The sequence below is a fragment of the Lynx rufus genome, unplaced genomic scaffold (assembly GCF_022079265.1).
Source record: "Lynx rufus isolate CCGP_SWC_20201006 ecotype Redwood Valley unplaced genomic scaffold, mLynRuf1.p SCAF_16, whole genome shotgun sequence".
Classification (NCBI taxonomy): domain Eukaryota; kingdom Metazoa; phylum Chordata; class Mammalia; order Carnivora; family Felidae; genus Lynx; species Lynx rufus.
In genome coordinates this window covers 53,883,522-53,911,329 of record NW_025814830.1, presented here as the reverse complement: position 1 = coordinate 53,911,329, position 27,808 = coordinate 53,883,522, and the positions used below count along the sequence as shown (strand labels likewise).

The 27,808-nt window shown below is 59.7% G+C and overlaps 1 protein-coding gene and 1 long non-coding RNA gene across 3 annotated transcripts in view; one reads left to right on the top strand and one right to left on the bottom strand.

Moving 5' to 3' along the window:
* Positions 1-27,808, bottom strand: part of CRISPLD2 (cysteine rich secretory protein LCCL domain containing 2) — a 124,555-nt gene that overhangs the window by 48,327 nt on the left and 48,420 nt on the right. Inside the window, exon 15 of one of the 2 annotated variants that reach the window (XM_047078855.1) lies at positions 14,634-17,183. The exons of the other annotated variant lie outside the window; for it this stretch is intronic. Coding sequence (XP_046934811.1) covers positions 17,129-17,183 — 55 coding nt within the window. The 3' untranslated portion in view covers positions 14,634-17,128. Of the gene's footprint in view, positions 1-14,633; positions 17,184-27,808 lie in introns of those variants that run through there. 2 annotated transcript variants of the gene reach the window in all.
* LOC124511549 (uncharacterized) lies at positions 9,265-14,246 on the top strand. The gene is made up of 3 exons (XR_006961927.1): positions 9,265-10,354; positions 11,372-11,475; positions 14,088-14,246. It is a non-coding gene; the product is annotated as an uncharacterized LOC124511549 (long non-coding RNA).

The following is a 27,808-nucleotide window of genomic DNA, read 5'->3' as shown; positions in this document are numbered from 1 at the left end:
GACTCATCACAAGGGGTAGCTCCCAACGCGGAGCGGCGCCCCGAGAATCCCCGGAAGGCTTGTTAAAACCCAAGTGACCAGGCCCAGCCCCCAAAGATTCTGAGGCTGTCTGTCGGTCTGGGGTGGGGCCCGAGAATCTGCATTTCCAACAAGCCCCCAGGTGAGGCTGGTGCTGTGGGTCCGGGGTTCCCCGCTTGGAGAACGTCTGCAGTACCGGGGCTGGTCCACAGGGACCTTCTTTGTTTTTGGGGTTTCTTTTTTAATTTATTTTTTTCAACGTTTATTTATTTCGGAGGCGGAGCACGAGTGGGGGAGGGGCAGAGGGAGGGAGACACAGAATCCGAAGCGGGCTCCGGGCTCCGAGCCGTCAGCACAGAGCCCGACGCGGGGCTCGAACTCACAAACCATGAGATCATGACCTGACCCGAAGTCGGTCGCTCAACCGACGGAGCCACCCAGGCGCCCCGCGCGGGAACCTTCTTTGAATCATGAGTAAGATGCTTGGGCTTCTGCGTGGGCAAAACCGTGGGTGCGAAATTATTCCTGCCCCACTTGCGGACCTTTCTGGACCTCTGCCTGGTGTTCTATACGCTAAAGGAACACACTTATTTGGAATGAAGGAGAGGGGCTCCCTAGACGGGGGGAGGGGAGGGGTATTGCCACTTACCGGGGTATTAATCGGGACCCCGGGATCTAGATTTATAAACCGATCCCTGGTGCTCTGCTGCCCCCTGGTGGCGGGCAGTTCTGCACCACCTCCTTGGGGAGGCACCCCGTGGTTGCCCGGGTCCTCCACACTTGCTCCTTCTTGCCAGCTGATCTCCTAGCAGTCATTTGTACTTTGGTAAGTTGCAGCCTTGACTGTCCGCTCCTGGGAGAGTTCCACCTCCAGCCCACAGCTCATCGCGGCAGAGCAGGAAAGCTCCCCGGCGGTTCTGTGTTGCATATGCACCAGCGAAGCAAGGGGCCCGGCTGTCCCTCCAGACGCGCCCCCCCCCCCCCCCCCCCGAGAGCAGCCGTCTCCTCTGACCCTGGGACGCGCGGGACAACCTGGCATGTCAATGGTGCCTGAAGGCCGGGGTGTGATGAGCTTTCCCGGGGGCGGGGGGCAGGGGGAGCAGGAGGAGAGGCCGGTGACTGTGGCCGGATTTGGCAACATGCTCTTTGCCATCGTAATTAAGCTAAGGATCTCAAATGAGATCATCCTGGATCATCTGAGCGGGCCCTAAACCCAAGGACACGCGTCTTTATGAGACACAGGCAAGGAGTCAGCACGGTCAGAGGAGACGCTGTGTGACGACAGAGGCAGAAACTGGGCGATGTGGCCACAGCCAAGGGACGCCTGGAGCCCCCGGGAGCTGGAAGAGGCAGGAAGGACCGTCCCTCAGAACCTTCAGGGGAGGTGACCCTGTGACACCCTGATCTGGACCTCTGGCCTCCGGAGAGAGGGAGAGTGTTCTTTTGTGGTTTTTAAGTGACGTGGTTGGTGAGCATTTGTAATGGCAGCCACAGGAAACTCACGTAATACACATCAGTGTATCTATACGTGTCTAACTACGGGAATTTCTATCTAGAGAGAGAGAAAACACAGGTCCCCCTTGTGGATGGGTCGCATGGCAGGGAAGAGGAGAATATCCCACCCGTGTCGGTGTTTCCCCAAGTGTGGCCGGGGGAGGGCTGGCGTCGCAACTGCCTGGGGCCTTTGTCAAAGATCGGATCCCTGCACCCGCTCCCAGACCGATGGCACCGGCCTCCCAGGGCGGGGCCCCTGGAACGGGCATTTCAAACCGGCTCTCCGGGGTTTCCGACGGGGCCGGAGGTCTGGGGACCGGCGGTCCCTGGATGCGGCCGTGAGGGTGACCTGAGGACAGGTTGGAAGAACCCCATCACACAAGAGGCGTCAGGTACGTGTCCGAGGCAAACAGGAGGGGAGGCCATCGACGTGCCTTCCTCGAGGCTGGCGTGTGCTGCGGGCCCAGATGTCCGGGGTCACAGGGACCCAGCTCCACCCCGGGGTGCAGCTGCTCTAGGGGAGGGCCGGGGGCACACAGAGGCCGCTGCCGCGCCGATGTGCGCACTCAGCACGCTTGGCCTCCCCGGGGTTCTAGCAGCTGCTCCCTATCAGCCTGCCCCAGGAATTCCGGGCCCGGGCCCGTGGCCAGGGCCGACATCCTGGGAGCAGCTGGTAGGGTGGGCCGCGGGGCCATCTGGAAGATTCCAGGCCTCGGGGAACACTTATGTAACCGGTTCAGCGGGGAAGTTTGGACGACGGCTTAGCTCGGAGCCAAGGACAAACAGTGCTCCACACTCTGGGCCAGGAGGCACTGCGGTGGCACCTGGAGCCCGGGCCTGGCGACAAGAACCTTCCCTTACTCCTCAGCCCCTCGACACTCCCTCCCCGCCCCCCAGGGCGCTCATGCTGTCAAGGACAGAAGCGCAGAAGGAGGCAATGGGAGCTCTATGCGGGCGGGGCGTCGGTTCTGTCCCGTCGCCCACGGTGCTCCGTGTAGGGCTTGGCGCATAGTAGGTGCCCAGCGATGCTGGGTGAACGGAGGCATGCCCTTACCGCCACTGTCGCGGTTACTAGGATCGCCGTGGCGGCTTTCTGAGAGACCGAGAGAGACAGAGCGTGAGCGGGGGAGGGGCGGAGAGAGAGGGAGACACAGACTCGGAAGCGGGCTCCAGGCTCCAGGCTCCGAGCCATCAGCCCAGAGCCCGACGCGGGGCTCGAACTCACGGACCTCGAGAGCGCGACCTGAGCCCCAGTGACCACTACTGTTGCTCTTTGGCCAAAGCAGAACTCTGTCCGCTAAGTTTCTTTGAGGAAGGACAGTCGCCTCCCACGCGGGAGTTCTGGGCTCCCGGAGCGGGAGCTCAGCCCCAAGTCCCATGCGTCGCGGAACCCAGACCCCAAAGGCTCAGAGTCTTGCCCGCTCAGAGGCAGAGGGCGACCCGCTCTCACTACCGGGAGGCACGGCCCTTCCCGCACGTTTCGGGAGCAGGGCGGCGTCTCTCCCCGATGGTTCTCTTCCCCAGATGGTTCCCGAACGTCAGGGCGCCACCGTGCTGTGCCCCTTCCCTCAGGCTCGCGCTTCCAAAGGACCCCAGCCGTCTTCCGTCCTTCCCCAACAACCCGATGGCATCCGTGCCGGGGGCTTCTGCAAAGTGGTTCTTCCCGACCCGGATCCTGTCTTCTCGGGGCCAGAAAGGAAACGAAACAGAGCTCGTCTCCCGGCCTCGGGAGCTGGGGGAGGGTCACCTCTTATGTTTTGAGAAGCCCCCGGGGCTGCAGGAAAACGCCTCCCACCTCAAGCCGTGGTTTGCTTTGCAGGTGTCTTTGAGAGAAAGGGAGAAAGTGTAACAGGGAGGCTAAATTCAACAATGAACTTGGGGAGCTCAGAAGGCAGTCCGCGGAGCCGGATCGAACACGGGAGCAGACGGCTCCTCCGGGGAAGCTCCGGGTGGGGAGGGCTGAGCCCGGCTGGCACACCCCGGCGGACAGGGGTGAGGCTTAACCGAGAGCCACCGCGTCCCTGCGCCGGGAGCCCCTCTCCCTGCCCCGCCCAGCCAGTAACTCTCAGGGGAAAAAACTAAGCCAGGACCTCCGTTGGCGGCACAGATTTCATCAAATATACGCGCGTTTCCACGCGTGGTTCTTCCCTCGTCACAGCATCAGGCGCACGATCATCGGTGACTATTCGGGAAATGGAGAAAGTGAGAGAGGAAAACCGCCTGCTCGGAGAGGACCTCTGTTGACCGTTAGAGAATTTTCTTTCCGTGTTTTTTTTATTTTTCATGCATGGTGAAGTACAAGAATATGTACTGTAGATCACGCTTCTTTTTCAAACTTCCGGTGACAAAGGAATTTTTTTCTCTCCCTCCCCAGCCTAGAGTTACCTGGACTGAGACACCGGATGACATCAGACTCTTGGTTTGGGCTCAGGTCATGATCCCAGGGTCGTGGGATGGAACCCCGCGTCGGGCTCGACACTAAGCATAGACCTTGCTTGGGATTCTCTCTCTCCACCCCTTCTCCAAAGCGATTCTCTCCCTCCACCCCTTCTCCACTCTCTAAATTTTTTTTTTTTTTTTTTTAAATAGAAAGGTAACAATTGGCTGGAGGTCTCTGACCAGGGCTGGGCGATGGCCTCCCACCTGGTTTCTGGCTTCTGCTCCGGACCCCAACAACCCATCTTCCACACCATCGCTGGAACGTGCTTGCAAAATGCAAATCTGATCACATTGCCCCCACCCCACCCCCCCCCCCCCCGCCCCAGGTTAAAACCTGAATGGCTGTAGCCCACTGCTTCTGGGATCAAGACCAGATTCCTCCTCCAGGAAGCCCCCGTCTGCACACACACACACAAAGGCCCCCGCCAGGGCACCACCTTCCTTCCGCTCACCGCTGTGCTCGCGGGTGTCTGTGGACCCGTCACCTGCCCTCCCCGAATCACGGCGCCTCTGGGAACCGCTCTGTCGGGGCAGAGAGCACGCGCTCTGAAAATGCACCGTGGGTGGAACGGATGCCAACGCTCTCCGCGCCGTGCGTGACCACAGCATCAGGGCGGGGTTATAATTCACGTGGCAGGGCAGGCCCGTTTTCCGGACCCCTGCCTTCAGGACACCCACCGAATTTAGGTGTTTGCCGCCCCACAGGCTGAGTTCGGCGTGGTCGTGCAGATCTTCCTCTCCGGGAGACAGATCTGCTCCTTGGTCTAGGGAATTTCTGGAGCTCGGCAAGGAGGGGAGACTAGAGACCGCGAGCCCCTGAACCCCGGCGGGGTTGTGGGCACCTCCCCGCCTCCTGGGCGTGGGAAGGTACCAAAGGCACCCCATCCTGCTGTCCCTTCTCCTTGCTCGTGGTTTGGAGATGCCGTGGTCTGTCCCATGACGACACCGATCGCGGCCTGCCATTATCGAGGAGTGAGCCACCAGGGGCCAGTGTGTGTGTGTGTATGTGTGTGTGTGTGTGTGTGTGTGTGCACGTGCACACACGCGTGCATAGTTGACTCTGCCTGGGGCCATGCTGAAGGACAGCTGCCGGGGGAGCCCGAGGCCACAGGTCCAGCCCAGAAGAGAAAATGCCAGACTCTTCCCGTGGCCAGCCTCTAACCCCCCTCTCCTTGGCTAGAACTTTGGGGTTAGGTCCCGAGGCCTTGGGGCCGATGCAGAAATGACGCAGGAAGAGGCCACTGTGGGTGGCACGTGGAGAGCGTGAGGCGATCCCGAGCCGGGACCCATCGCTGCGGACACCTCAGGGTTTCCTGCTGCGATCGGTGTCCTTTTGGTTAGAAAAACAATCCTCCTCTTACCGAGGGGCAGGTGGTGGGGTTTGTTACCAGCAACAGGAGAAACGTGCACAGTCTGGAAGGAAAGCAGGTGGCCAAGCAGGGAGATGGGGACCTCATGCCACAGCATCTGGGCTGCAAATGGGGACAACGACGAAGCGTTCGAGCCTCGGAAGGATCAGGGCCAACGCTCCGGGCCCTCTTCGTGTCTGTTCTGGAGACAAAGCTCTGGAGGCTTACACTCCAGACCCAGGGCTTGTAGGTGGCAGAGTGGGCCCGATTCCCTACCGGCTCGCCTGCACCTACCGTGCGCCCCCTCCCGGGCGGTCTGAGCGGCTGGGGCGGGGAGGACTAGAGCCCAGGGGGCAGGTTAAGGTTAAGGGCGGGGGCCCTGGGTCCTCTCCCCCCGCTGTGGGCACCAGTGGGTCCCAGCCCCCGGTAGATGTCACCCCTCTTTCTTACGGGGTGGCGGTGGTGGTGTTTGGGTGTGAACCCCAGGGCTGCCGTCCCAGCCCCGAGGCCGCAGGCAAGCGAGTTATACACTCAGAGCCGGTTTTCCACCTATAAAAAGGGCTAACTCTACCCACCGCACGGACTTGCTGGGAAACACGTGGCCCCCTCCCCGCCTCCCCTAGCTTTTCCTCTCCTCCTGCCCAAACTGTTCCCGCCTGGAAGCCTTCCCAGCTCCCAGCGTGCCCCAGACGGGGGCCGGGGGCCCCTCAGCACCCGCACCTCTGCTTTGCAGTCTCCCCGTCCTTCTCCTGTGTCTGTGGGTTCTCGGAGGGCAGGGGTGAGTCTGCCTCTTTGACCACGGGTCACCTCCAGTGCCCGACACACACAGGTGCTTTTGTCCCCGTTGGAGCTGGCGGGGGGGGGTGGGGTGGGGAGGGGAGGGTGTCCGGGGCACCTGTGGCACCTCAGGGCTGTCCACCCGAGCGTGAGGATGTCCTGCGGCCACTCGGCGGGCTGAGAAGGCACAGGTGTCCGTGTTGGGGACGTCCGTGCCTGAGCGAGACGTCCAGACTGCACTGGTGACGGCACCGGGTTTTGTTTTCTAGTCATTATACTCTGTAACTTTTTATTTTGGTGTAATTGCAAACCTGCAGAAACGTGTGTGTGTGTGTGTGTGTGTGTGTGTGTGTGAGAGAGAGAGAGAGATATTACAGCGACACAGGGGTCCCTCCTGTTCTGAAACGCCTCTGTGTGGATTTCCTACCAACAGGACTCTGACCTACCGCAGCACGACCCGCGTCGGGGACACACGACCACCAGGGCAGGACGGCGCCTTTGGTTCCCCGTGAAACTACGGTCGCCCGACACCCAGCCCGTGTCGCGGCTGCCCCCACCCAAGCGCTCTACGGCCGACCCTGAACCTGGGCCCACTCACTTGCTGTGGCTAAGCCGGGTCTCACGTCCTCCTCATCCGGAGCCGTTGCCTCTCTTGACTTGTTGTTTTTGAAGAGCGTATTTCTCGTTTGGACCCGCGAGCTGGGAACCGGGACAGCCGTTCTGAGCCAAGTTTGGAGAATGAAGCGCGTTACGAAATGGATGCCCCCACGTCCGGTCGGCACTCGTGTCCTGCCACGTGGCTCCGGCCTGTGGCTGTGGCGCGTGCGAGGGTGAGGGTGGCCCGGCCCAGCGGCGAGGGGCATGCTTCCCCACCTGCCTGCTGAGGCTCAAATCCCAGGGCTGTCCCTTCCAGGCTGGGCGACCGTGGGCGAGCCGCTCACCCTCTCTGTGTCACAGCGTCCTCCTCCATGGAATGGGGGCGACACGGGCACCCACCCCGTGGGATCGCTCCGAGGACTGAGACGTCACTATTCGTAAGGAGCCCATGGGCAGCAGCCAAGTGCCGCGTGCTGTCGTGAGCACCTTCCACACAGTCTCAGGGAGTCCCTGTCACCCCCCCCCCCCGGGAGACAGGTACCGTGACTGTCCCCCCGGTGCCGATAAGGAAACGGAGGCACAGAGAGGTTAAGGTTAGGGAGCTGGCCCAAGGTCACACAGCTAGAAGGTCCACGCCGGGGCTCTAACCCACGGGCTGCTGACCCTTCGGTTACCCCACCCCCATCCGATGGTCCTGGGGTGAAAAAAGTCCGGGGGGAGGAGGGCTGACGGCACAGGCGTGAGGGCGTGGGGAGAGCATCCCCAGGAAGCGGAAGCCCCGAGATTTGAGACAGCGGGGGAAACCGAGTCGCGGCCACGCCACGCGGGGGTGAAGCCCCGCTCAGGCGCCTACCGGCCGTGTGACGAGTCTCTGAGGCAGGTGGCTGCCCCGCTGGCACTCCGAGGGGGGCACTGAGGCTGGGCACACCCCACGAGGCAGCACTCCCTCCTCGGTCACCGAGGGCGGCCGGGTCTGTGCGGCGCCCGGCCAGGACCTGGCTTCCACCTCTTGTCTGCGCGTCCTCGGCCGGACGTTGGAACTCACGCCTCGGTTTCCTCCCGGGCAGGTGGGCACGACCGCTCCCGCGACGCGGGGCTGTGGTGAAGACCGTGGAGGCCCGGCAGGCTCGACCCGGGGAAGAGAAGCAAGCGGGCCCTGTGCCGTGACTTAGCGGCCTGTTTGCCGCCGTCCCCGGGCGAGCGGGGAGGCCCCGGGGAAGGAGCGAGGGAGGAGGGCAGTGGTATGGTTCCAATTAAGCTGTTTATGCGCGTCCTTGTCCGGCGACAAATGTCTGCAGTGACGTAGGACGGTGGTTTCAGTTTTCCGTTTGGGATCAGACGTCTCGCGGGGAGTGGACGGTGGGTGGTTCTCGACCCTCAGGCCTGCTCCGGGCCACCGGCTCGGCCAGGGCGGGACGGTCCCCCCAGGCCCTGGCCCGGGGCCGCTCGGCGTCCTGACTGTTGTCCCTACCCACCTGGGCCCGCACAGACCCCTGCGTAACAGCACCAGCTTGTTTGGGGGTAAGACCAAGTTCACGAGCATCCACACCCATCAGCGAATGCTTCTGTCTCCACTGACCCATTTGGCCAGAGCGGGCCGTTTCCAGGCCAAGCCGGACAGGGAGGGCGGAGGGCTGCAGGCAGATAGGAGGGCCTGGTAATTTCCATCTTGATTTTCAAAGTCCCACAGCATGTGCAGGCGAGCCAGCACAAGTCCGGCTGGAAGGAAGCTTGACAGGAAGTCTCTGCGGGGACGGCGGCCTGGGGTGGGCCCGCGGCCGCGGCTGGCGAGGTGCCTGGCCTCAGTGGGCCTTGGCTTCCTCGTCTGGAAATGTGGCGTCCACACCTGCCTCGCGGGCTCGTGAGGAGGAAGAAACGTGAGGAAGGAAGGAAGGGAAGGAGGAAGAAAGGGAGGGAGGAAGGAAGGAAGGAAGCAAGGAAGGAAGGGAGAAAGAAAGAAAGAAAGAAAGAGGAAGGAAGTAAGGGAAAGAAACAGAAAAAAAGAAGAAAGAAAGAAAGAGAAAGAAAGAAAAAGAAAGGAAGGAAGGAAGGAAGGGAAAGAAACAGAAAAAAGAAGAAAGAAAGAAAGAAAGAAAGAAAGAAAGAGAAAGAAAGAAAGAAAGAGAAAGAAAGAAAGAAAGAAAGAAAGAAAGAAAGAAAGAAAAAGGAAGGAAGGAAGGAAGGGAAAGAAACAGAAAAAAGAAGAAAGAAAGAAAGAAAGAAAGAAAGAGAAAGGAAGGAAGGAAGGAAGGGAAAGAAACAGAAAAAGAAAGAAAGAGAGAAAGAAAGAAAGAAAGAAAGAGAAAGAGAGAAAAAGAAAGGAAGGAAGGAAGGAAGGAAAAGAAACAGAAAAAAGAAAAAGAGAGAGAGAAAAAGAAAGAAAGAAAGAAAGAAAGAAAGAGGAAGGAAGGAAGGGAAAGAAACAGGAAAAGAAAGAGAGAAAGAAAGAAAGAGAAAGAAAGAGAGAAAAAGAAAGGAAGGAAGGAAGGGAAAGAAACAGAAAAAAAGAAAAAGAGAGAAAGAAAGAAAGAAAGAAAGAGAAAGAAAGCAAAAGGAAGGAAGGAAGGGAAAGAAACAGGAAAAAAGAAGAAAGAAAGAAAGAAAGAAAGAAAGAAAGAAAGAAAGAAAGAAAGATGGATAGATGAAGGAAGGAAAGAAGGAAACATGGTGGATAGATGGTCTGGCTACAGGCTGGGGAATTCTGCAAGTTCTGGAAGGAAGTAGGGGAGGAGTCCCTTCTACGCTCCCGTTTCCCAGGCTGATCTGGGAGCTTCCTCCCACCTCCCCCACCTGGCTCCGGCACAAGAGGAGGTCACAGCTGGCCCTTCCCAGTGCCCTGCGCTCCTGTGAACAGAAGAGGGACTTGTCACAAGGACACTGAGGATCCCACAGGGCCTCAGGGAGGGCGGGCGGACCAGGCGGGAAGGTTCTGCAGCCGGGGAAACGACGCCCAGGGTCACGGCACAGAACCGGTCTGGTGGCACCCGCCTGCTGGGGGGCTGAGTGTGGGTGTGTGGCCCCGGGCGGGGGCCTGGACTCTCCTGTCAGCCCCAGGCCCGTGGCTGCCACGTAAGACACGGGAGACCCAGTTCAATTTGACTTGCAGATGAACAATGAACCCCCAGAAGCCCCCACCGTTCCCCTGAGAGAGGTCTCTGGACACCAGCTTCCTTGCATCAGGGGCTCCCAGTTCAAGGCCAGGGGAAAAGGACGCTTGGGTGCACCCTCGCTGCAAGGGAGTCTGGGAAGCGAGCATCAGATGCTGGAAGTCTCTCCAGGGGAGGGGGGGCTCCGCCTCACGGGCTGGGGAGCCCCCCAGACGATGGCCGGCACCTGGCTTTAGGGTTCTCCTCCCCTCTCCTCCGGAGAGCCCGGGGACACGGCCCAGATCCTCCCACATCTCTGTGTGTTCCGTGAGGTTTTGGCTTTTGCAGCGCGAGCGTCCTTCCATCTGTTTTCTCCGCCAGAGACTCTCATGTCTATTTACATACAATCCCCGCTGAAAGGAACTAGGGCTCCTTGGAGAAAACGGCTGATCCAGGGCCGGGCCGGGGCGAGGAGAGTACAAGACGAGCCGGGAACATCTTGTCGTGCCAGAAAGTTGTGCCAAAACGGATAGGACCATGTCAGGATCACGGAGAAGCCAGCTGGAAGGCGCACCCCCCCGCCCCCCCCCCCGGGTGAGCGAACAGCGAAGGAGGAAATGATAGGAGGGCGTTGTGTAGGCACAAAAGAGGACTCGGCGAGCCGTCCCGGGGTGTGTGTGCGTGCGTGTAAGGTATGCATATCACGTAGAAAGTACTTATAAGACACAAAACCCAACAAGTGTGTGCGTGGGAAGAAACGAGGAAGGGGATGGGCCAGCATCTTGCCAACCAATAAAGGTGGACGGCACAGTGTGATCGCAGAAGTTTCCATCGGGCAAGTTACCATCTGACAACTGCCCTGGGATACTCGTTTCGGGCCAGAATGATCTCCGAGGGCTAAAACCAGCCACCGAGGGTTTCAGGGGGAATGGGGCGTCTACACGGTCTCAACACACGTCTCCCCAGGTTAATGAACTGGAGGGTGCGGGCGGAGGGTGTATGGGAATTCTGGTGCCGTTCTCGCAACCGCTCTGCACGGCCGAAACGATGTCGAAATAAAGAGCTGAGAAAACAGACGCCAAGCCTGGCTGGAAACTTAAAAGCCAACATTCACCCTCTTGTTCTTGGGCTGTCCCTCCGGGGCCTCCCTTCCCCGAGGCCGAAGCCGGGAGGGCGGGTGCTGCCACTATATCATCAACTGCTAAGAACCTGAGGTCTTAGGACCAGAGGACCCAGAAAGTGGGGGGGGGGGACCCCCAGAAAGGAGAGCGCTGCAGCGGGGGCGTGTCCGAGTCTCCGCTGACCCTTGAACTGCGCAAAAGTTCAGAGCAGCGAAGGCCGGCAAAATCGAAAACGATTTCGGCCGCAGGCCGTTCAGTGTCAGAATTTGAGTCCAGGCCAAGTGAATTTCCCGCTCAAAGCGGAACAGTCTAGTCTCCCGGGTGCGTTAACACAATGCCGAGATACAACCTAAAATTACCAGACGCGCAAAGAAACCGGTTTGCAATGTCCACACTCGAGAGAAGGGGCCAGTGAACTATGGCTCGCAGACTGACCGTCTACTTTTTTTTTATTTTATTTTATTTTTTATTTTTTAACATGTACGTCCAGATGAGTCAGCATATAGCGCGACAATGATTTCAGGATGACCTTGTTAAACGGCAGCATCTATTTGGAGCCCAGCCCGGACCTGGCACATAGGGGCACCTGCGTAGGTGAATTCCTTTGCCGCCTTCCCGTGTCAGGGGGGTGTTGGGGGCGGTGGGACGGGGAGGAAACCCACTGGAGACCGCAGTCACCATGGCGTAAGGAGGTGAAAACAGGCTGCTTGCTGCCGGGCCGGCCCATCCCCGTCCCTCGTGGTGACAGCCACGGGGCACACGGAGACATCTCTCCCCCGACCTCAGAGCCAGGCCAGGTGCCGACGGAGGGAGCAGCACGATAAACTTAAACTTTTTGTTGAGCTTATCTATTTATTTTGAGAGAGAGCGCGCACGAGCTGGGGAGGGGCAGAGAGAGAGGGAGAGAGCGAATCCCAAGCAGACTCGCGCGCTCAGCACGGGGGCTCGAACCCATGAACCGCGGGACCGTGACCTGAGATGAGACCAAGAATGGGACGCTTAACCGACCGAGCCACCCGGGTGCCCCTTAAGGATCCGGACGAGTTTTTAAGCCCCATTGGCGGTTCAGGACAGGTTTCGGTTTGGTGTGAAACACTGGAAAGTGGATAGGTGACCGACGGAAGGGACCCCACGCGACATGATGGCTCTAGGACCCCCTACAGAGCCACGAGGCCATTGTTCTTTCCTTCTTTTAGAACGAAGCTGTCACGGTCTCAGGATTTCGTGGCCCCACGTCACCGTCCCCGGGTCCTCAGGGCGCTCCGGGCAGGGCAGCGTCGGGAAGGGCAGGGCTCTGCCAGAAGCCAGAATCAGGGAAGGGGCCTTAAAGTCATTCCGGTCCGAGATTCTTCCAGCTTCTGCTTGCATTCTTCTAGGGACAGGGAGCTCACTCCCTCTCCACGGGAGCCCTTTCATCTTCGGGCAGGTCTGCCAATTAGGTAGAGATCTGTCTCCCTGGGGCCCGCACCCGTGGGCGTTAGCTCTACCTGTGGTGCAACAGAGTGACTGTGCGTGCACGCCAGGTGTGAGCACATCTCAAGTGTGGCCCCGCCTAGCCCACATAACCACCCAGTGGAACAGACACCGTGACCATCGCCCTTTTACGCAGGAGGCCGTGATGCTCAGAGAGCTTCAGGAACTTGCCCAGCCTCCCACAGCCGGCCGAGTGGAGCTGGGATTCGAACTCAGGCACATCTGGGTCCTGACCCGTAACTCTTTGTGCCCCCGCTACGGAAGCAAGTCTGCACGCGTTCAAAACAGCCTCCGAGGCCCCCTGGGCCCTCTCTCTGCTCTTAGGGAGCCTTCCCGTTCTCCCTTGGGACAAGCCTAGGAGTGGGCATGTGGCCTGTTTATGGGGAAGGGGACTTAGAACAGCCCCAGTGAGTGACACCGGGAACGATTTCTTCCCTGATGAGACGAACATCGTGGGAAGAAGGCCCTTCCAGTCCCGCCCAGCGACCTGTCTCAAGCCCTGAGCATGGGGACGGCGTGGGGGGGGGGAGGGGGGGGGCGTCCTGGGCACCGAGGAGGGGTGAGGATTTGTAGAGATGTCCGCCAGGAGCCCCCAGGAATCATCTGATGTCCCCCCTGGGCACCGGTGATCGCCGTGAGGCCCGAGGAAGCAGAGCGGCTTGTCTGAGGTCCCAGTGCCTGTAAGAGGTGGGGACAGCCCAGGGACTCCCCGGTGCGTGCTCTCTGCCGCCGTGTCACCTGGTGCTGAGCCCCCACGACACTCAGCACGGACTCACACTACTCTGCCCCGTCTCCGGTCACTTCTACGAGGGAGGAAGCCGGCCACCTCCTCGCGGCCGCCGCCTCCCCCAGCCGATGCCGCAGCTTTGACATGCGGAGTTTTGGGGACAGCACAGGACTGAGGTGTCTCAGGACATCAGGACTTCTGGGTGCAGGAGGAAGGGGCTGCAGATCCAGGGCGGGGGTGCGGGGGGAGGAAGCTTCCCGGTGGCCTGTGAGAACCGCCATCAGGGCACTTCTATGGACTTGACCTTGCACTCGTCAGAAACCAGCGTTCGCCCAACACCGGTCGCTGTCCAGTCTCCGTGAGTTGGGCGCTCCAGTCGCACAAGCGCCCGTGTAATATTTTTAATCACGTCGACATTTTAACAGCCTAAATATACTCATTACGGAGGAAAGCTATCCCACCCCCAATGAAAAGAACATAAACAGAGGTGACTGAGCACACAGAGGCAGAAGCGCGGACAATGGACGAAAAGACCAGCCAAGCCCCCGAAAGCCTCCCGCGACTGCCGCGTATTGGGATGCGCGGGGACACACGGCTGCGATCTCACCGAAAGGGGCTGGTGTCCCCCCTCGCTCCCCAAGTCCATATGTTGAAGCCCTGACTCCCAAAGTGACTGTACTCGGAGACGGGACCTCTAAGGAGTTCATTAGTTCAGGTTAAATGGGATCATAAGGGTAGGGCTCTCGTCCGATAGGACTGGTGTCCCTCTAGGAAGAAGCGCCAGGGGCACCTCGGTGGCCCCGTCGTCGAGCCTCTGGCTTCGGCTCAGGTCACGATCTCGCGGTCCGTGAGTTCGAGCCCCGCGTCGGGCTCTGTGCTGACGGCTCGGAGCCTGGAGCCTGCTTCCGATTCTGTGTCTCCCTCTCTCTCTGCCCCTCCCCCGTTCATGCTCTGTCTCTCTCTGTCTCAAAAATAAATAAACATTAAAAAAAAATTTTTTTTAAAGGAAAGCAAGCAAGCAGCAGCACGAGGGATGCACGCACAGAGACAAGAAACGGGGGAAGGTGGCCGGCTTCCCAGCCCTGCGGACGCCTTGACCGTGAACGTGCAGCCTCCAGAACTGGGAGAAAATAAATCTCTGTCGTCTGAGCCCCCGGGTCCGTGGTGCTTGGTGGGGGCCGCCCGAGCGGACGAACGGCTGACACACAGCATATGCTCCGGGGGCGAGCAGGGTGTGCGTCACCGGGAGCTCGTGAAACGTGCAGGCGCCCGGGCCCCCGCCCAGACCCGCTGGGCCAGAAGCTGCATTTTGGCAGCCCCCCTCCCCCAACCCATGCCCGGTCTGCACCCTTTAAGGCACACCCCTCTTGCCGCTCGTCAGGTGGGGGTCTCCCCGAGGCTCCAGAAAATACCGCAGGGACTGGCACCCCCGCGCCCGTGTGTCACACGCGTGGTGTAAACACAGTCGCGAGGCGCCTCCGAGGTGGTTTCCAACGTTTTATTTCACAGACTGTTCGGATGTGCCCGACGAGAGACACGTCACAGAGACACGTTAGAAATCAAACCGGGTTTATTGAAACAACAAAACAAAGGCAACGTGGTCCCCGTTCGTGCAAAGCACACACACACACAATTTACAATAAACTTTTTGTACACAGGAAGTAGTAAAATACATCATTTTTCATAGAAAAAAGCACACATGTAAGCTGCGGGCTGAGTGAGCCTACAGACAATATAAAAAAAAATCAGAACACGGTGGGGGGCAAAAATCTGAAGGAAACGAGAACCTTTTCATTTGGGGGGCAGGGTCAGACCCTGAAACACCGCTGGCCTGATTCGTCATCTTTTTGTGGGTCAAGTGCCCACGGGGGCAACGGGTCCTGCTAACACGCGAAATGAGAGATGGTCTCTGACTACAGGGGCCTTGCCTTCGTAGGCCTGTTTCCATCTTCGGAAGGAAAATGGTTCCAGTTTCAAAACGTTTGTGAGCACGGGAGGGACGAGTTCTGGTTCGGGGCGGTGGGGGGGGGGGAGAGGGGGGATCTGTCTATCCTGTTAGACGGGCCGGTTCATGAGACATTCGGGAACCCAAACGAGCCCCCAGATGATGGGCTGGACTCGCTCCGGAAGTTTCAGAGTCTCCCTTGGGTGGGACGCCTTCACGGCCAGCCCCCCCGGGACACCCGCGGGCCGCCTCGACTTCTAACAAGCCCGGAGCCCCAGCAAAGCCACAGCCGCCAAAGGCCGGTCACAGAGCAGAGTCTGATGAAGCGGAAGTCCAGCAGCACAACCCTTAGAATCCAGAAATTTCCAAGTACCCAGATCTTGGGCTGTAACGAGACCCGTCACTGACAGGCTGACCAAATTCTTCTGCTCTGACATTCGGGGTGGAGACGTCAAAACCTACGATTACTAGAAGCCCACAGGGCACAGAGCGGGGAAGCGGCTAGTTTCAGCTCAGCGCGCGAAGAGTTTCACGGCTCTCACCAACTCCCTCCGGCCGGAGGGAAGCCATTCACCTCCAGTCTGTGAATTTAGTCGGGATGCACTCAGCAGCCTGGAACTTCCTTCCCCGGGGGAGGCTTCCTTGTCCAGACCATCCCAGCTTTGCTTTAAAACAACCCCGACAAAACGAAACACGACAAAAAACCCGTCTGCCGGTCCCTTGGCCTTTCAAATATTTTGACGGCCAGGTGAGATCGGATTTGAAACCGGTGTTCCCAGAGGTGACCTGCCGGCCGGCCGGCCTGGGGGAGGCGGGGAGAGTGTCACCTTCGGCGGAGCAACGCTATTTACCAAAGGGTGTTTTCTTGCCCTGTGGGTTTTTGGTCTGGGCTTGTGAAGGACTTTTGTAAAGTGGAAACCAGAGAGCCCCACGCTCCTCAGAGCCGGAGGAACGTCTGGCAAGAGCCGTTCCACAAAAACAGGAAGAGAAATCCTTCTAGAGTGTTACTTCTTTTGCTGTTATGCCGCAGGACGGTTTCATAACCACACACGGCCCCCCCCTTCCCAGAGCTGCTAACCTCGGCGAGGAATGTACTGAGGAATCCATTCCTCCCGCTGCTAAAAACTGGGTCATCCCATGGATGGGGACTCTGCACATCTGACTGCCACTTTTTCAAGGCAGCAACGAAACAGTGGAACCGACGGGCGCTAAGAGTTTTGTTTAAAAAAAAAAAAAAAAATTAAAAAGTGGGGCTGCCGACAGAACCGCTCGCAAAGCAAAGCCCCGGTGGGAAACATCGTGCATAAACCAGTCTGGGCTGGGGCGAGGGCCACGGGGGGGGGGGGGGGGAGGGGGCAAAGAAAGGATCCTGGTTCATTTGTCTTCAAGGAGACCAAAGGTCACGGCAGCAAACAGACGGGCCACGCGGACACAGGGAAGGACGAAGACGAGACAAATCTCTGGGGTTACTGCGGAACCCTAAAGAAGCCAGCCCTGCCGTCCGCAGAACCAGCCTGTGCGAGGCAGGGTGCCGGCGAGGACGGGGACCAGGGCCGAGCCTGGGCCTCACGTCCCCGGCCCCTCGTTCCAGCCCATTTGTCTGACCAGCAAACATTAAACCCATTTTCCTCCACTGGTGGGGACGGACTGTGTTTTCAAAATTTTTAAATAACCACCTTCCACTCCCTTCCTGAAACCCTTTGGATGCTCTGTAAGCCCCTTCCCGCCCCCGCCTGCCTCCCGGAGTGAGCTCCGGGTCCTGCCACGTCTGCAGGCCTGGAACCTTCCCCACCCCCCCCACCCCCCACCAAAGAGCACCGGGAAGGAGCACCTTGGCGACTGTCCCTGCAGAGGGGGCGCTCGGACCGAGACCCCGACCTCAGCAGGGCCAGTCACCAGCCGTCCGGCCGGGACCCCAAGGGCGCGGTTTCTCCGTGTGGTTTCAGACAAAGGCACAAAGGGTGTGACACTGAACGCCATCGACAGGAAGTTTCCCGCCTCTCTACATCCCCAGCCCACCCCCCCCCAAGTGACAAAATAAAACTAAAAAGCAAAACCCTGAAGCCCTCTCGAAGACGCCCCCTTCTCCCGGCGCTGGGAATTCACTGCCTGACGGCAAAGATCCGGAAGGCCTTTCCGTCGCGAGGGGTCCTCAGGCTGAAAAAGAAGGCAGAGGCCACATTACCGCAAGGTCTGGAGGGCGTTTTTCAGGCAGCCGGGAAGGGGGAGCTGGGTGTCCCCTGGCCCCAGGGTGGAAGCATCGTGGCCCAGGGACACTTGCCCGCAACTGCTGGACACACGGCGTGCCCCTGCCAGGAACAGCTGGCAGGCTCCACTCTTTCCGCAAGCCGGCCCGGGGGGGTGGGGGGGGGAATCTAGGTCAGGCAGGGCCGCTAACTCATTCGCCTTGAACTCCGGGAGTCGCCGGCCCCAGCCTGTCTGAACCGAGCGCACCCTCCGAGACCGCTGCCTGGCATCGGCTGCCCCCCGCCGGCTCGACCGGTGGCCGTCTGGCCGACCGATCGGCAGGACACATCGTGACGAGGACGCCTGAGCCGCCGTGACGGAAACAGCACACGGGCTAGGCTCGGAGGCCGCATGCTCTGTACGCGCCTTTGGCCTTCTTCCCCGGGGGCTGCGCGAGTGACCCTGGCGTGCAGGCGAGGAGGCTGAGGCAGCGAGAGAGAAGCAGGACTCCCCCGAGGTCACGCAGCCGCCCCAGGTCGCGCATCTGGTAACAGCCACCCTCTCAAGGCAGGGGTTAAATCCCGCAGCTAACTGAAGGCTTTCAACAGAAACAAAAACAAAACAGCGCTGCTGATTGTAACAAAGCCACCAAACTGACCCCTTTTCGGTGTCCAACCCAGTGATTGTTAGTGATTTTACGGGCTTGTGGAATCCCCTCCACAAACACCCCCGAGAAAACACCACCCGCGCCCAGTTTGGATCAGTTCCCCTCCCACAGGCCCTGCCAACCTCCGTGCGTATAGACTGGCCCGTCCCGGACGCTTCGCGTAAACGGAATCACACACGACGGGCCTCGTGCCGCTGGCTCGTCTCGCGCAGCTTGGTGTCTCTGGGGCCCATCCCCCGTGGTGGCCTGGTCCCTACTTCATCCCTCGTTAGGGCTGCGTAACGCGCCACTCGGGGGACGGCCCACATTTTCTTCACCCATCCCCCGGGTGAGGGGTATTTACACCCCGTCCGCTTCGGGCTCCCAGGGCGGAACGCTGCTGCGAACGTCTGTCGATGACGTGTCCGTAAGGACACGTGTCGGCCGATTCTCGGGGACAGACGGCTAGGAGCCGCACCTGCGGGCTCACACGTTACGTGACGGCTCTTTCTTAAATAGCCGCCAGACGGTTTCCCAAAGCAGCCGCACCGCCGGATGTGACCCCCCCCCCGCCCCCGCCGCACGTGAGGGGCGGGCAGGGTCCCCACGGTGTCGCCAGCACCTGCCGTCTCACGGCTTCGTAGGCGGCTGCATAGTACGCGGTTGTAGTGAAGCGGCAGCTGACCGGGTCCCTGTTCACGGACACTTAGCAGGTCCCTAATACTCCGTTCCTGTCAACGGTGCCACGGGGGGCACGGGACTTTCTGCACGGGCCTGAGGGCACCCGTGGACCAGCCCCGAGGAGTAGAACGGCTGGATCGCAGGACACGTGCTTGTGCAAGCCGGGCGGCTTGCCCGACGGAAGGTTCCAGCGACCGGCCAGTCCCATCGACAACACGCCCGGCGGCCCGTTCAGCCCACCAGCTGGCCAGCAGCGCGGGGGATCCGGCTTCTGGTTCTGGGCCATTCACAAGTAGGGAGGGGCGTCCAAACGGAGCTTTCGTTTGCATTTTGCTCGTCCCCGTGAATGAGTCTGAGCAGAGGAGTAACAGCCCGGCCGTGACGTCGCCGTGACTTCCTGTGGGGGGAGGGGGGTCTCCCCTCCCGCCGAGAGGGGCCCGGGTTGGAAACTGCGGGACCGAAGGGCCCCTGCGCTCTCAGACTTCTCGGCCAGGGCGGCGGTCCTCGGGAAGCAGGCCGCTCGGAATTCCTGCCTGTTTTCCCCTCGCCTCATGGCAGCTTCGTGCTCTTGGCTACCCCGGGGCTGAACTTCTGGAACGGGCATCCGATGGGAGCACTTGGCGAGATGGGGCTGCGAGGAAAAGCCAGGCGGTCCAGACGGAGCAGAAGGGGGGCCGCCGGCCTCCGTGCCAGCAGCTCCCCCCGACCGCGGAGGGGGACAGTGGCCGTGCCGGGGCCGCGGTTACCCCGGCTGCCCTGCTGGTTTCTGGAAAGCTCAGGTTCCAGGGCCCTCCTCAGGCCTCTGGGCTGCGAGACTTCCCCAGATCCTCTGCCCAGATGAACAGTCTGGAAGAACCACCCAGGGCCGCAAGGCTCTCGGCCATTCCTCACGGCGGGCAAGCCACGCGGGGGAAAATACCAGGGCTCGTGTCTCTGACTTACTACTGTACATTTTGCAAAAGGGGCAGGGGGTTCTCCACGTCACAGGGCCCCAAACGACCAGGGACGGGGGGCCCTTCAGGAGGTCATCCGGCCAAGCACCCAAGGTGCCCGCGTGACTTGCCGACCCCCACCGAGCATCCCCATCGAGCAGCCCGCCCACGTCGGGGGCGAGGGCAGGCCCGCCGAACGGGACGTGTGTTTAACACATCAGACCAGCACGCGGCCGTCGCCCAGGGTGTCGGCACCACAAGCGTGGGGCTCGGCCGCTGTCTCAGGCCAAGAGTCCCTCCAGGTTTGGGCTCCTCGAAAAAGCCTCTGGGTGGCTCCCCATCTGTTCGCGCCCCAAACGCTTACTGAGCTCCAGCCCTGCCGGCCTGTGGGCGGCTGTGCGGGTCTGAAGCATGGGTGTGACTGATGGACCGTAAACGAGCCCGCCCGCCCTCCGGCTCTACACCTCGCCCTCGATCCTCTCTGGACTACCTGGGACGCCCAGACACAGAAGGGAGCGCCCGTCGCACAGCAACTCCGGGCGATGTTCAGAAAAGGGGTTTTAGGAATCCCTCAACGGGTTGTGAACCCATTTCTGAATTTGTTCATCCGGCCAGTGTGAAGCTGAACACCTACTGCGTGCCAGGCACGGGCCGCGTGCTGGGGACACGGGGTTAACGGGGCGGGTGGGGTTCTCGCTTTCACGGAGCCTAGGCTGGTGGTAGGGGCTAAACGGCTACGTGGGCTAAGAGATAATCCCAGAGAGCGACGGGTCCTTGGGGAAAACCACCCGGGGATACGGGATCAGAGGAGGGCAGGGGTGAGGGACGCAGGGACATGGGACAGAGCAGCGTGGGGAGGCAGCAGCTGTAGACGCAGGGGTGGAGAAGCCCTGGTCAGGGAGGCGGCATCAGTGCGTTGGGCTGAGCGACAAGGAGACCCCCCCGCCCCCGCCACACACACGAACGGGAAAACACGGCAGCCGGGGGTCCGGGGTCGGGTGAGAATGGGTGCGACAGCCCTAGTCTCAGGGCGTCCCCGGAACGGAGAAGCCAGCGCGTGATGGGTAACGAGGAGGAACAAGGCGTCAAGAGGGTGGACGGACAGGCGGGGGTTGCATCAGCTGTGACCCTGCGAGGTAAGGGGAGGGGGGCTCGTCCCGGCCGCCCTGGAGGCCACTGGGGGCCCATGTCACCAGGGGCTGATGTGCTGCTGTGACCAGCCCACTGAAGGGAAGTTGCCTTACGAAACTGTCGGGAAAGCACACGGGCTTGTGCAAAGATGTTCTCTGCTCTGTTGTTTATCACAGCAGAGAGCACAGGAAGCAGGCCGGACGTCCGTCGGCTGGGTTAGAAGCGGTGGTCTGTCCACACAGGGGGACAGTGCATAGCCATCACGTGGATGACAGCGTGGCCACATCGGACGTGGCTTGGAAGCACCTTCGCCAGCTGTGGCTCGCCGGAAAAAACCATTAGCCTGACAATACAGGGGGTCTGATCCCTTCTAGGTAAAAACAAAAACAAAAAAAAAATAAGGTGCTTGTGAACAGAAAAAAATCTGGAAGGAAACACACCAGAATGTTCACAGTGGTTGTTTCTGGGACTGGGATTTCCGGAGGTAATGTCTTAACTTTAAGACACTTTGAGCAAATGATTTTAGGATTTTAATTTCTTAAGATTCGTTAGAACATTTTTTTTTCTAATGCTTATCTCTTTGAGAGTGCAAGCATGTGCAAGCAGGGGAGGGGCAGAGAGAGAAGGAGAGAGAGAGTCCCAAGCAGACCCTGAGCTGTCAGCGCAGAGCCCGCCGCGGGCCTTGAACCCACGGACCGCGAGATCACGACCTGAGCGGCAGCCAAGAGTCGGAGGCTAAAGTGACTGAGCCACACAGGCGCCCTCGTAACATTGATTTCTTAAAACCATTTTGAAATGGAGATTGTTTCCGGAGGCCTAATTTTATTTTGAAAAGAAGAACAGGAAGGAAGGAAGAGAAAGCCAACACGCAAGGCCCTTGCAGAGCTGGGGAGAACCAGAAATGGCGGGAGAAGCCTCGGGAGCCCCTCGGGCTGACTCAGCGCTCCAAGAGCCTCAGCTGTTGGCGGAGCCGTGACCAGGGCGCCCTGGGAAGCGTCCAGGGTCTGCGGCCTCAGGGGGTCACAACTGAGCCCCAGTTAGCGGTCTGCAGCCTTCCAGTGGCCACTCACCCCGACCCCCCCCCCCCCTCCGCGTGAGCCCGCGGCCCTGCCCAGCTGGACGACCCGACAATGCCACCGCGGTCCTTACGCAATCTTAGCGCCTGTGGCCCCTGCAGCCACCCCACGAGATCTCCAAGGTTCTCGCCACTTACGGAAAGCGAACCCAGGCTCGGCGAGATGACGCGATTTGTCCCCAATTAGACACCTGTTTCAGGTGCCACCAGGATGGGGACCCAAGAGGGTGGAGACCCCGGGACCCTCTCCTAACCGTCATCCTAAGCCATCAGGCTGTGGCCCTGCTTTCTCTGAGGGTGACACTGGCCCACCCCAGGTCGCGGTGGGGGGCTGGGGTGCGGGGAGCCCCTCGGGAGGGGAGGCTGCAGCCCCACGAGCAGCCGCGAACACAGGGCTGCATCCTGGAGCCGCCGGTGAAGGCCACTCCGGGAGGAACCGATGGCCGCTTGGTCACGCACACAGACTGCATGACGGCACAGCAGGGGATTCGGGGCGGCCTGTCCCCGGAGAGACCCGCGGACTCACGGGACCCAGCGTCACAAGGACTGCGGGAAAGGAACTCCTGACTGTCCTTCCGGCTTTTAAGCGTGCGATTTCTTTTTTATTATTAAGAAATATCATTCCTGTGTGTGTGTGCACACACACGTACTAATATGTATAAATGCACGCGTGTGTATACGTGTGCGTATTTTGTTTGTTTCAAGGAGGTGAAGCCTATTCTCCCAGAGTCTCACCTGTTCACTGATCTCTCAGGAGATTTCAAGAGTCAGAGTGCAGATCTCATCTGCAGGACCTTGGCTGATGCACTTTGCTGAGACTGCTTTCCGCACAGGGTGTGTGAACGCGCCCTTTCCTTGGGGACGTTGGGCAGAGGATGTGAGTCTGTCCAGGGCAAGCGCCGGGTCGGGGCGCGCACCCAGCAGGAGCTCGGGGGCCCCGAGCTGCAAATACTGTCCTTCCTCCTGAGTTTAAACCCCGTTCTCCCATCAGGGGAGGGACGGCGTGCCTGGCACCTGGCGGGTACGCGCACGGTGATGAACGCGTTAGCCGCACGAAAGCATCGACTCCGGGGAACCGTCTTCCGTGAAATGTAAAAATATTTCGGTGTAGGGGCGCCTGGGTGGCGCAGTCGGTTAAGCGTCCGACTTCAGCCAGGTCACGATCTCGCGGTCCGCGAGTTCGAGCCCCGCGTCAGGCTCTGGGCTGATGGCTCAGAGCCTGGAGCCTGTTTCCGATTCTGTGTCTCCCTCTCTCTCTGCCCCTCGCCCGTTCATGCTCCATCTCTCTCTCTGTCCCAAAAATGAATAAACGTTGAAAAAAAAAATTTAAAAAAAAAAAAAATATTTCGGTGTAATACGAGCTTCATTTTGATTTTCATGTGCGTTGTCTGTATGGGGGGGAGGCGAGGGGAGGGGCAGGATGCCCTGAAAGGCTATGAAGGGGCAATTCACGGAGGTTAACCGTTGGGCACCTGTAGGGAACCCTTATTTTCTACTCCCTAGACTTCTTATTTAAATAAGTACGTACTTCTTTTCTAATAAATACTTTTAAAGTTACAAGCAAGCGTACCCAGGCACTAAAGGCTCACCCGGCCCCTCCTGTCTACAGTGGGGCGTCACGCGTACTGGTAAAGAGCGTGGGCGCTGGGGGAGGCGGCCTGGGTTCGAGTCGTGGTTCCGGCTCACCTCGCACAAATCACTTAACCTCTCTGTGCCTCCCTTTCTTTACTGATAAAGTGAGGATTCCTGGGGCTCCCCCCATCATGAGGCTCTTGGGGGAATCAGGTGTGCCAATGTGTGTATAGACCTTAGAAGGTGGGAGGGGAAAACCCACCGGTTTGCGAGCAGAGGGAGCCCGGCTCCCGGCCTTGGCCCAAACTGGCGTGGGGGAGAGGGCAGAGCTCATCCCATCTGGAAGCAACAGCTTCATGGTTCCGGCTCAGCTTCTGCGCGCACGGAGAGATTTTCAGACGCCCAACCCTTGAGAATCCAGAGCTGGGGTGCCCAATATGGCAGCCGCCAGTCACGGTGGCCACGGAGCACTTGTGGCTCGCCTGAACTGGGGGGGGTGCTCTATGTGTGCAATACGCAGTGGACCCCAAGGTCTTATTTGAGGAAGAGAATGCATATTCTTTCGTAACTTCCTATTATACACGCTAATATTTTGACATCCCAGCTTAAATCCCACATATCCTAAGTATCTCCTCCTGTTCCTTTTTACTGCGTCTACTAGAAACTTTAGAACCCGTGTGGCCTGAAGAGCGTGCCAGACGGGCCCCGGGAGGACAGTGCCCAGCCCACAAAAGCTGCTACACGGACTGTCCACCTTTGGATGCAGGTCCGTCCACACAGATGCCACAGATACACACGGGTCGTGTCTGTTGACAACAAGTGACCAAGAACATTATCTGTCATTGTTGGTGCATTTCCCAATCTCTCCTTGTGAAACCTGCCTTTTCAAAATGGTCCCGGTCTAGGAAAAACTCCTGAACGGATATTCATGCAGATGTCCAGCTGCTTTCCACGAATATTCGGGCAAAGCCCAGTTCTAACGTGAAAAGCTCTTCCTGATAACCTTTCCTTTCCTCCGCTATCCCTCACGGACACGTGTGTCGAGACCGAAGATGCCTGTCCTCTTACGATGTCCCGGTTCTACAGACACCTCTTTCAAAACTTTCAGGAAATCCTTTTTTAGAAAAAAACAAACAAGAAAAAAACCCACCACTAAAACCCAAGTCACTTCACTTTACAGCAGAACCACCTTTGGCCCGTGTGCTGAGAATTCTGTTCAGGAGGCTTTTGTTTGTTTTTCTGGAGGATTCCCTACGTTTACAAGGAAGTTTGCTGTGAACAGGTCCCCGAGGGTCCAGCAGCCACAACTCCCTTGGGGACCCACTGTGACCGCTCTGGGGTCCCAGCAGGCGTTTGGGACAGAGCCACCCTCCCGGCCCAGGCTTGGTTCCCACGGTCCCTAATGGGAACAGGCTCCGCGGAGACTTCTCAGTCCTGGCTCTGTGCAGAAGGTTGCTGAGGTCCCATCGAGACAAGGGGCGGCGGGGGGGGGGGGGGTGCCTGGAAGGAGCCATGCCACCGAGGAGGGGCCTCCAGATAGCGAGACGGGGCCCTGCTGGATGCGCTCAGTCCCCCGAGCCTCCCTCCGTCATAGTGATGCCCGGGGCCCTACTTCTGTTGTCATTTCCCTGGTCATCTGTGCCCCCTCTAGATGACAAGCCCCACAGGGGCAGAGATCAGGCCGTGTGCTCCCTGCTGGGTCCCGGTGCCTGGGACACGGTGCGGGCTCACCAAGTGACAGGGGAGGGCACACCGGAAAGATGGGGGTAAGGAGGGGCTCCTGGGCGGTGCTCTCCCTCCAGTCCTGAAAGATAGTCCACAGAGGCTCTCGCGTGCGTGTGAAAACCACAGCACCTCGAGGTGCGCAACGACCTTGTAAGTTGCCGTGGCGACGAGGGCCACCGGCTTCACCGGGCACTCACGGTGAGCCACCGGGAAGTGCTTGGCACACACAACCTCCCCACAACCGCGTGACACAGGAGGGACCGAAGCCCAGGGAGACGCCCACCCGAGGACGCCCAGCTGGCGGGCGGGGGGAGCAGGGTCCCAAACGCCATCGGGCCCCGCGTGCCCTCCTGGCCTTGCCTCTTGCCTGCGTGCAGGGTGGACCCTGTCATCTCGCTGCCCCGGGGTCCCGGGACCCCGGGACCCCAGCCCTGGTCCTGGCGCCCTATGAAAACGCAGCAAAAGAATGAAGTTTAACCACAAACGATCGGAATCCCGCACGGCGTGTGCCGGGGACACGACCGGCCGCCTCACATCACCGTCCCGCGTGCGCCAGGACCCCTGGAGGCCGTGTCCACACAGAGTGCCCAGCCCACTCCCGGAGCTTTGGACTCAGCAGGCCTGGCGGGGGCGGGGGGGGGGGGGCAGGCTCGAGAATCCGCTTTTCCAGCAAGCTCCCCGCTGATTTAGATCCTGCTGGTCTGGGGGGGCCGGTCTGAGACCCCCCCCCCCGTCTTACCACTACCCCAGGGGGCAGGTACTATCACCTTCCCCTTTACAGGTGGGGAAACTGAGTCACAAGAGCACATCCGAGGAGGAAGGGGAGCAGGATCTCAACTCTGCATTTGCCTAGAAACTCACTAGAACCTTCTGAACAGCCCAGCGGCCATCAGGCACTTCGGGGCCTGGGAAGGGCTGCCTGGAAGGTATTTATAATGACGGCAGCAACCCTGGGGGGTCCCTCAGGAAGAGTTTCCCGGGGGTTTCCCGGGGTGGGGTTGGTTACAGCAGGGAAGAAGCCACTTTGGGGACCCGTCCCAGTCCCCTGCCGTCCCCGGACACCCACCTGTGGGGGCCGCACGTGAAGCCGTTGCGGCCGCCCTCGGGGGGCCGCTGAGCTGCTCAGGGGTGAGCCGGGCAGAGGGCACGCGGGCCGGTCACCACACTTCTCAGCAAGACCGTGTCCTCTTTGAGGGGAACAGGGCTCAGCAGAGCGGTGTCCCGGGATTTCTTTCCCGCCTGCCCAGGAAATTCCACCTAATCACTGCCTTGTTTCCCTCCCATGAAAACCAATGGAATTTCCCTTCATTAGGCTTTTCCCAAAAAAGGTGGCCCAGGCTAAAGAAGATGCCAAGGCTGTTAGCTCTGGCGGTTCCGGGCTGAGGGCAGGGTTACCGCGGGGCCCCTGGGGGTCTGGACGCGATTCTGCCGCGTCTCCACGTACAGCTGAGACTCCCCAGCAGGCCGGGAGGCCGGCACGGGCACCGAGCTCCTTGGAGCCACGGAAGCCCAGGCTTCAAGTTTCCCGGCAACTTTTACGTTCTAGATTTTATACTCTTTTTCCAAAGAAGGCCCCCTCTGGGCGCCTGGGTGGCTCAGTCAGTTAAGCATCCGACTCTGGCTCAGGTCACGGTCTCGCGGTCTGTGGGGTCGAGCCCCGCGTCGGGCTCTGTGCCGACAGCTCGGAGCCTGGAGCCGGCTTCGGATTCTGTGTCTCCCTCTCTCTCTGTCCCTCCTCTGCTTGCGCTGTCTGTCTCTCTCTCAAAAATAAACATTAAAAAAATTTTTTTTTTAAAAAAAGAAGGCCCCCTCAAATATAAAATGTCAGCATTCCCCTCTGTTATGGGCTCAATTGTGCCCCCCGCCCCAATTCCTATGTTTAAGTCCCAACCCCCAACGTCTCAGAAGGTGACCGTATTTGGAGAGAGGGTCTTCAAAGGGACAACTAAAGTAAAAGTGAGGTCACGAGGGTGGACCCTGACCCAATCAGACCGTCCTTAGAAGAGATTAGGACGCAGATTCGCAAAGGGGGGGGCCGCGTGAGGACACAGAGTCGGCCGTCTACACAACAGGAGAGAGGCCCCAGAAGGAAGCCCCCCACCCGCATGTGGCTCGCGGACCTCCAGCCTCCTGAACTTTGAGGATAGAAATGTCTGTGCTTTGAGCCCCCCCCCCCCGCCCCGCAGCACTAAGAACAAATACACCCCCGACAGGGATCTGCCCCTGGGTGGTCTGAGAAAGGCTGGTGCCTTGTGTGAGCTCACGGGGCTCTCAACAGGAGGCCCCAGGACTGTGAAGCCTGGGACTTGCTTCCACGGACAGCAGGGCACAGGTGAGAATGAGCGGCATGGGCCCGAAACCGGTCTGGCAGCCCGAAGCGGCGCTGGGACCCCTCGTGAAGAATGTTCTGGAAAGGCGTACCCAAAGCCTTTGATGTTTGCTCCAGCAACTGAAGCAAACGATCGTGGCAGGTGCAAACATCCCCTGCAAGGCTGCTTACCACGGTGACGATCAGCCCCTGGCAAAGCGCTGAACTGTCCAACCGGGAAGGGGGGCACGGTGCGCTCACCGGACGCAGCCGTGTGGCCTCGCCCGCAGCGACACTGGGAGCGGGTTTGGGAGCGGCCTCCGTGACCTACTGAGGGCTTGTCGCTCTCAGACGGGCACTGGATTCATCCTCCAGCAACCGTGTGAGGCCAGGACCAGTTTGGTCCCCCATCACGGGTGAGGAAACTGAGGCACCAGGAAATGGGGTGGCGGCTCACGGTCACAGAGCTGGCGAGCGGCAGAGCCTAGTCTATTGGATGCCACACCCTGGGCTCCTCCTTCCGTA